The sequence below is a fragment of the Egretta garzetta genome, unplaced genomic scaffold (assembly GCF_000687185.1).
Source record: "Egretta garzetta isolate BGI_Z169 unplaced genomic scaffold, ASM68718v1 scaffold46, whole genome shotgun sequence".
Lineage (NCBI taxonomy): Eukaryota > Metazoa > Chordata > Aves > Pelecaniformes > Ardeidae > Egretta > Egretta garzetta.
This window is the reverse complement of record NW_009260268.1, coordinates 3,395,071-3,404,950: the sequence shown is the minus strand read 5'-3', so window position 1 is coordinate 3,404,950 and position 9,880 is coordinate 3,395,071. Positions and strand designations below refer to the sequence as shown.

The following is a 9,880-nucleotide window of genomic DNA, read 5'->3' as shown; positions in this document are numbered from 1 at the left end:
TTCCCTACATGATCTATTTCTTCCTCCAAGCTGTTTATGCTCTAACCTAGTTTCTCCTCCTCCTTGCTTTGTCTCCTTTCATGCTTGCAGGTTTCTCTTTCTTCCTTATGTTCATAATCCCCTGGTCCATCTGAAATTAATTCCCCAAACAGCACATCTCTGCACAGCTATGCTATGGCTACTCGTTTCTCTTGCTCCCTTCCTATATGCAGAAAGTCGGCTTCACACTAGCTCAGCTTGAGTATACCAGATTGCGTCAGATTCTTTAGGCCCCTAAATGTGCGAAACTGACTCAAATTATACAATATGTAACAGAGAAGGATGACAAATCAAATGACGCGTAAAGCAATAAACAGCAGCACTGTTTTAACTGCGTTATTTATTTTCCTCAGGAAGTAAATGCTGCTGTTATTTATAGTTTGTGATGTCTTAAGATCCCAACTGCAGTCGGGATATGAGTGCAAACAGCCAACCAGCAATGGCAAAGGCATACACAGTCTAAAGCTGAAAAACTAAGTCACAGATGACTTTATCATCAGATGGAGGCCCTAATGGAGTTTCTTATCTCTGCTCTGAATCTGAAGGTGTTAAACAAAAGAAGAGTTGATGAAAGAAGGGGCAGACAGACAGACAGTAAAAGCGTTATGCTGGTCTAATATTTGACTGCATTCACATTTAATCTTGTTTTTGTGTGTTTTTTTGTGTGATGCTGGAGTCATGCCAAAGTCACAGCCCCTCTACCTTCCCTACCCTACAACGATGACTACAGATTGATTCCTTAAGTCAACAGTCCTGCCTGCATCTCGCTGCAGATTGTTACCTGTCACCTGAATGACAGACGGCAGAAAAGCAAGACAAAAAAAAAAAAGGACTTCTGGGAGTATCCTGTCAGTCATCTGAGCATTCACACAGGCTATGGAGGGATAAGATCTCTGTAGACTGGGCAACCAACTGTTTCCAGCAATAGTATCCTAGGTCAAAATGTAAACTCCTCGTTCGGCCTTTTCTCTTGGGATAATTTCCTTGTGAGGTCACTGAAAATCTGAACTCCTTTCTTTTTTTTGCCTCCACTAAAGTTCACTGAGTTGAGACTACATTTTATTCCCGTATAAAAGAACACTGCAGGGAAACTAAGGTGACACCCATCATTTTCTAAGTACATATCTCACCCGTCATAAGCATCTTATAAGGCTTTTCTGATATGCCCTACGAAAACACTGCATATGCAGTGCTTTCTTACAGGTGTAAGAGCTAGCAAAATGTGTGTATGGTTCTCATGGCAGTATTTCAGCACCTGACTGTAAAACCTCCATTCCTCAGCAGGTTCTCCCCAGTGTTAAAGATCCAGGCGGTATATCTTACCTCCTTCGTTGTCCTTACTGTCAGTGCAGAGAGTTTCCATGGCTACGTCACAGCCCGCTCCCCTCCATCCTGGCTGGCAGACGCAGTGCCAGCCATTTTGGTCCAGTGTGCACCTCCCATTGCTGTTGCACAAGCCAGGGCAGCCCTCTGTTGAAACAGACAAAGAAGAAAAATCCCAAGTGATTTAAATATTGCAATTACATAAAAAGGTAAAAAGATACAAACAAGGGACACTTACTGGGAACAGGCCTTAAGAACAGCACAAATACTGTAATTGCACATGGAGTGGAACAGCAACATTACCTGGGGAACGTAATTCTTAACAAAGTGGCATCTTTGATTGGCCTGACACTTGAGACACCACTTACCTGTACAGGCAGGAAATAAATGCACCAATCCTCTAAATACCTGCAGGCCAGACAAAATTAAGTTTGTTTTTTAATTTTTTTCTTTTGGCAAAGTAACAAGAGATGAGTGCATAGTGCAAACACAGCTGTGTAAAATGATACATTTTTCTGTGCTCATAGAATAGATCGTTATTTGCTTTATGCAGTATTCGTTACTTACTGGCACAAATGTTTAAGCTCCCTGTTACTATGAACAAATCCCTCCAAATTCTTAAGTAGGAAAATGGGTATGATTTTAGACACGTAATAAAAGAGAACGTTAACTTTATCTGGTCTCAGAGTTGCCGTATATTCATGTGAAATTACAGTGCGTTAAATAATTGCACAAAGTATAGGCCAGTTTTAATGACTATACTTTATGCCAAAAATACATTCCTTTTCACAGAATAAGCAAAGCCCAGGAAATAGTGAAGCAGCTTAGCATCTATTCTAACAAACATTAGGATTCAGGCTGCATACGGATGGGACAGGACCAACAGGATTTCCAACTAAATGTAATAGCTGTGCGTATTTGATTACTTAGGACGGACAAAATGAAATACCATAAGGACCACAATAAAACATTGATAGACTGAACAAAAACACGGTAGTGACGTGCTTCAAGACAGATAGCAGAGAGTGATTTTTTGTGACAATCTCCCTAAGGCTTTTGTGCTGTTACCTTTATATCCTATCTTGTCTGCTTTTATGGCCAAGGAGGGAAAATTTGGGAAACAATTAAAATAATTTAATATATCCAAAATCGATAATTGTTTTCAGTCTAACATTGCATTAAAAAAACAGTATCTGTCACTTCCTAGTGATGAAATCTGGCATGCAGCCAACATGATCTGTATGAGGATGACAACACTATAAATAATGTAGATTTTGGTGTTCCTTATCTATGACTATGATAAGACACTGACAGAAGCAAGTACAGATATGGCACTAAGTATCTTATGAGAAGGTGGCTACAAATCAGGTATTTTTGGACACAACATTTTTTCTGTAGAATTTTATCCAAAACCCCTAAGTAACTGGCTAAATATTCCTTCACTTTGCAGAACTGCTATCTTCATGAACTAATCTACTGATCCGTTTTGGTTAAGCTTAGTTGAGCTTAGAACAGTCTTTCAGAAGTAATAGTACATTTTTTTCTTCTGAAGACTTTTGAATTTACTGACTCCTTTCAACCACGTAGCTCCAAATTACAAACATTCCCAGAGAAAAAGTTATAAAGGGTGCTTAACTCTTGTCAAATTACTCTTAGAAGGCAGAGAATCAGGAAAACCTCATGCGAGGAAGTATGGTGATGCTGCAGTTATACGTGTTGTGCCATCATGCCAGGCTGAGATTAGTCTTGCTACTCTTATTCTTTCAGACTGTAGCTGCTAATAGTATTTGTTGATGTACCAAGAGCTATTTTTTTCTTAATCTTTCTTCTGTTTAATTTATGGAAGACTTGCGGATTTAATTGCAATACTGACAGAGCGTTTTAGGAGTCAACTGGGTACACTCAAGACTTATTGTGTGAAAGCCTGGATATTGCCATGAATATTGCCATATTCTAATGAAAAAAGGGTAGGAATATTTTAAACATTTTTCTAAATCAATTTTTCACCATAACTGAAGATACAAGAGTCTTTGCTGTTTCATGTTAGGCTTTTACATCCTTGAACCTTTTAATTGGAAGTGTTGCATAGAGTATACAAGCTTTTTCTAGCTTCATACAAAATACAAGTCATAATTTCCTATAGATTTTCTACATTCAGATAAACAAAAGCTTAAAAGCCTGGGGTATTCTATTGATCTGTCTATATATAAGCACACACATATCTATAATTAATCTGTTCTTTAGAACTAATGACACTTGTTCTGTGACAAGAGTATCCCTTTGCTTTGTTTCCTAAATATTTACAGTTTTGTAGGTAGAGGTCCAATGACAAAACTAACAAAGAAAATGCACCAAACAGCAAATTAATACTATCTTCAGTTTTTGGTTCAAACGAAATCTAATACATGTATACAGTTTGTATATAAATGTATAATTACTGATAAGATGTTATTATATAACATAAGCAAGATTTCATTTTTAATTTGAGATGAGTTGAAAGTCATATGGGTTTAATCTATAATCCATGAAATGTATGTAAGAGAAGATTCTTTTGCCCAGACTAGTACGTTTGTAACTATATATTCATATAAAAAAAGTACACGTAGGTATAGGCATGTCATCAAAGAGCAAATATACAGTACCTTTCACTATCTTATCCAAATAGTGAGCTTGAGGATTAAAAAGAAAAAAAAAAACAGACAGACATTTCAGAAGTGTCACATAAAACAAGAACTGTTTAGAATTCACATGCAAATCAAGCAGGTGCACCTGACATGAGAGGTCTTACATTACAAAATGAAAAAGTATTTCAGAGCTTTTAAAAATGCAAGAAATTCTCTGTTCGGCAAACATTGTCATGATTCAATGAAACTATTTTAGAAAGGAGGCCTGCAGGAGAGAGAGATGCTACCTTTCTGAGACTATGTTTTTCTGCTGACTTCTCTTCACATGCTTTGATTTTTACATACAACAAAAATATAATCAAAGCTAGTTAAAAAATTCAATTTTCAACACAATGTAACAGTAATTCCTTAGCTTATGAACTTTAAGACACTGACCATACTGGAAGATCTTTGATTTGCAGGTCATGTATGACTCTGACAGCATAACCAGCACACTATCTTAACTCCGATTGGATTAACAGGATTTTTAGGAGGAATAGTCGTCTTCTGCTTCAGTTCAGCCACAGTTATTCTTCCGAGCACACACACCAATTATGTAAAATAAGTTAGATCGTATGGATGGGGTGGAAGAGGGTGTAGTGGGGTTAGTAGTGTAGTGATCCATTTCATTTGGAAAAATGGGTGAAAATTACACTTAGGCTTTAGATATATTAAAATAAATAACGTGGCATAACCAAGAATAGCAAGACGTTTTTTTCAGAAGTTATGACACTTAAAATTTCACAAAAAATTTGAGGAGGCAGATGGATGAATGACAGACAGAGCACAGGATGGATTTAAAGCAACAGGCCCTATTTTAATGCATTAAACACAGCAGAGATGGGCTACATGTTCCCTCCTGACTTTCAGGAAACAAACATCAGCTGCAGTTGTGTTAAAGGGGTTAATGTCATACAGCAAAACCACATGGGACGGGTCCATCACAGGCTACCAGACTCAGACCACCACATAAGGTGACGGGATATTACAGATTATTGCAGTGGGGACATGCCAAGATGAGTCAACAACAATGGATTCAATCCCCTGGTTTTGCTGCGGACAAGGTCTCTCAACAGAGCCCTCATGGGTTCTTTTACTTTCAAAATTCAACCTTTTCTAAATCCCTGCTGGATGATGGCCCGCCTCTGTCTGCCAAGTACTCTGTCACTTGCTATTAACCCTCAACTTTGTGTACTGGATGGGTAAGAAAGACATTTCCAACCATGGCATCTCCTCCAGTTTGGATGAACAAGAAAAAACTCTTCCCGAGCCCAAGCAGGGAGGTGATGAGATACGTAGTCTCACAGAAGCCACAGCCACTGCTATGAAGTAAGAGATGGAAACTTTTTAGTCTCTCTCTCTCTCAGAAAGTGTCAGATGTCCACTGCACAGTTGTTGGTTTTTTTTTTTTCAATAATGGTAAGGTTAAAGGGAGACAAAGTAAGCAGATGAAAACATCAATTACAGAACATTTAGAACATCAGTAACAAACTATGTAGCTTTTCACATTAACCACAAACAAAAAGAAAAGTGATACAGCTGCATTTCAGGGTGGATCAAATTCTTCTCTTACTCATCCAATATAATTCCCCCTGCTCCTACACAGCTGCTCTTAGAACACAGTGTAGTATGCGTGGAGGAAAAATCAAGCTTTATTCCATAAAATGGAAGCAATTAGATCTGTCTGGGGAATGCATCTGTCCACCAGTGAAACATTAAATGCCTCTACAAATGTGGGGATAGGTAACAAAACAGAACATTAAAAAAAAAAAACCTCCTAGGCAACTGAAAATAGTCCCTGCAATCCCATGCTATTTCCTTTCAGAAATCCAATCTGCATTTTTTAAAAGAAAAAAAAAAAAAAAAAGGATTAAGAAAATGCTCTTTAAGATTTCCTGTATCCAGTAGTCTTATAAAAAGTCAGTTCCAGATCGTAAACTTATAATGCTCAGAAAACAAATTCTACCTTCCAGCATCCTTTTACTGATGGTCAGTTGACATTAAGGACAAGGTTAGAAACTATTTTGGTTAACATACAGCATCCTAGAAGAATCAAAAAGCAGAAAACGAGTGACCAATAATTTGCAGTGAAGTTTAACTAGCCATGCTGTCTTCCTTATCTTCACGACACTGCAACTGAAACAGGAATAAACCCAGCCCTGTGTGGAAGCACAAAAGCCTTTCTCCTCCTGCATAGAGAATTCTAGGTGGGATTTGGAGCACTTCAGTAGGATGGAGCATCTCAGCAGGTGCTCCTTGGCAAGACTTGGCACATGTGGGTTATGTTAAGTCCTTAAAAAGCCTAATTATAGACCAGACGATATACCTACAAGGGTTTTCTTGCAGCGTTTAAGACTCTGAAATTTAAAATCTTACTATTACTTTCAGAAGTAGAGGGACTTCATATAGCTCCAAATGGAATGAAGAAAACAAAAATGAAGAATCTACATTTTCTAGGATAGTCAAAATCCAAGAAGATGTAAGTGGCAATCAAAATTCATACAACATAAAATATAAATGGTGTTATCAATGTGTGTGGATATTTATATAAATATGTGGCAGATAAATGTATTGTACAAAGAACTGATGAGAGTTAGGCAAATTCAAATTTAACATGGCATATTTCATAACCAGTCAGAACCAAGACTTTTTTTTTTTAAATTTAATGTCTCCCATTAGTCTCCTATCAGAGATGTAAGTCAGTGTCTTCCTTAGATTATTCATATGCTACTTCCTCCAGGTATGACAGAATAGCCACAGAATAAAAGTACATATTAAATCCATTTATCCCAATCAGCTCCTGTTTAAATCAGCATGAGTCACATACCCATTGATTTGATGTTCCTTAATTGGTACTTATAACACTGCTTTATTCTGATTATTCTGTCATAAAGGATTATGACGGTGACATGCTTCTAAATACTGAATAGCAAATTTACATTTCTATTAGTTTATGTTATTACCCTTCACCAGACATCTTCACCCATCATAATCTTTGTAACCTGTACACTAGCCTACAACATGCCATATATTTTTTGTAGTGTATATACAATCCCATTACAGCATCAACTCACAACAGCTCTACTGGAGTCATGAGTTACTTTGCCATAAGAGCAGAATTTGACCTCATAGCACCACCAGACATGAAAAAGAATGTGAGCAAAGCCGTATCAATCAAGGTCTGCCTAATTTAAAAACTACTTTTAAGGTTTTTTGCTTCCTCCACCTTGAAAGCACGACCTGAACCCCTGCCTCCTCTCCACTAATACTATCAGCTTTCTCCCTTCCTTACTGCATTACAACCTCTCCCTCTAAAAGAAAACAGAAAGGAGAAATTAGGAGAGAAGAGAGCCAGAGGGGGGGGGGAAGGAAAAAAAAAAAGATGATGAAGAAATAATTTCGTTAGCAGCAACAATGAAGAACACTGTCCTGCTGCCCTCCTCTGCCTTGCCTCCTTTGCTTTGCTTACTCTCCTCATCTCCCACAACCCAGTACAGCAATCCCCATTCACCGGGGAATGACTGCACACCTATCTCTGCTGCTAACACAAACTTCATGCTTCCAGACACAAGATCCATGGGAAGACGTGAACAATGTATCTTGCATCAGTCATGTTCACATTTCTGCATAACTTTGCCCTAAGTGTCATATAAGGAGATAACAGGTCAAAACACCATCTTAATTTCTTGGTAGAAAAACTGTCTACAAGCAAACTATGGTATGTTGATATTATACTGTTTACTTTAATCTTTCAATAAATTTGTCTATTCCTTTGTAGTTTGAGAGTTTTAATATCTTCACTTAATGTTTTCATTTATTTTTAATATTTGTATAGAACTTTGTTTAAGATCCATAGGACAAACACACACACACACACACACACCCACCCCCATTACAAGAATATGAGAGTGGCTAAGCCAACACCTCAAATTTAGGCAATGCTGGGTTTATGGCTACCTGTGCAATTTCTTTATCCTTCATCCCTGTCAATGTACAGAGCTGACAGTCCTCATTCAGCACTCATTCTCTCATGAACAACAAACTGCTGATGCCCTAGAAGCAGGCACACCATGCTAATCTAAACAAAGAAGTAACTTTCCTTATAGACTTTTCTATCATCTTCCTCCTAAAATCAAAATTATTTAGTATATATAACTTCACATTACTGGTGTGAGCAGAGAATGTATTCTTATCTAATGTTACTGGTGGGTAACTAAGGCATAGGAAAATTAAAGTAAAACATGCACCCGTTTGGCTGCAAACACCTATGATAGGATTTTCCAGAGTACTTATAATTATATAGGATTTCATACATAAACCAGCATTTTAGCAATTCACACACAAGCAAGTCAGGTCCCCAGAAAATGAAGAATGGTCAGAGGACACTCTTTTAAAGTTTGGCTTTGTGAATGACTAACAGAAAATACGTGGTAGAAGCAAGGGTGGAATCCAGTTCTTAAAAATCATTCTTAACCAGGAGATCACCCTGTGCACCAGTCTCTGGCACAAATTAAGTGGAGTTTCTGCATGAGACAGCCCTTCACAGCCTTGCAACGTTCTTAACTCAGGTCCATCAGATGCAGAGGGAAAAGTAGTTAAAGACAGCATATTTTTTATTACAATTGTATGCAGGTGCTATAATATATATCTTGTTATATGATAAAACGATGACATACAACAGTGTTGTCTTGCAGCTTCCTAACTTCATGTTCCTGATTTTGCAACTTTACTAATGTTCTTTTAACATGCTTTTTGTGTATTTGAAAGTTCTCAAGTCCTATGCACGTAAGGTTAACTGAAAAAAAAGGGAAAGAAAAAAAAGAGATTCCATTCTGTGACATTACATTTTTTTCGTGGTGAGCAACAGGGAAGCTTAACTGAACCACCTACGCTTCTGCCATTTGTGCTAACGAAGTATTACAAACGTTGTTTCTTACTCCCTGCACAGCCAAGCAGTAGCAGAGGATGAGGCACACACACACACTTTATCAGTGGTTTCACAGACACTTGCTAACAGAAGAGAAACTCTGAGAGTTTCATTGCAAGCTTTAGGGAGGATGCAGTTTGTGTAAACAGGTTTGTGTGCTTGTTTTGGGGGAACTGGTACAAAAACCAGAGTTGTCAGCTCTGGCCTGACCCCTCTAGTCTATTCAAGACTCAGTCCATGGCCGTTTACTTGTCCTGACCTGGCTACCAGATCACCCTTAAGTTCCTCGTGTTTCCACCCAGCCAAAGTTTAACTATCCTGACAATTAAAACATCTTTTGAACATAAAAAACCAAATATCCCTTGTGACATTTACACCTGCTATTTCTTACCCTACCCACAGTAGACTTAGAGAATAGTATATTGATACCTTTTAGTGACTGCTTTTACTCTCAGAGTGACAAAAAAAAGCTGTGCATCCATATGCAATTTCTGACGAGCTCCATACGTTTACCAGAAAACTTACAGGAGTCCAGAATTCATAAAATTTTGGAGCCACTGCTCTAGACTGTCTTCAGAGCAATTCACTCCTGTCAAATTCATCACCCACTACAGCCTTTTCTGAGTCTCTTCTGCCCGGCGAGCTGCTTCCTAACTTGAATTTGTACAGTTGATTATTCTTAAGCACAGAACCCAGCATTTGTTGAATTGCACCTTATTTTTCTGCATAGCCTGTGCTATTTGTTAAAAGGAATTTTAAATTCTTGTCCTGTCTTCCAAAGTGCTTGGGGGCAGTGGGCTTTGGTATCATTTGCAAATGTAATTCACACTGAGCAGTAACGAAAGCACATGTTCTTCCACTATAAGCAGCTCATGGTCGTCATCCTTTCTCTGAGTTTGTAAGAACCTTGTCTTAGACATACCATATG

At 38.0% G+C, this 9,880-nt stretch overlaps 1 protein-coding gene across 1 annotated transcript in view; it reads right to left on the bottom strand.

The window, feature by feature from the left end:
• Positions 1–9,880, bottom strand: part of TENM3 (teneurin transmembrane protein 3) — a 320,392-nt gene that overhangs the window by 61,475 nt on the left and 249,037 nt on the right. The window contains 1 exon segment of the mRNA XM_035897781.1: positions 1,363–1,509. Within this exon segment, the coding sequence (XP_035753674.1) occupies positions 1,363–1,509 (147 nt within the window).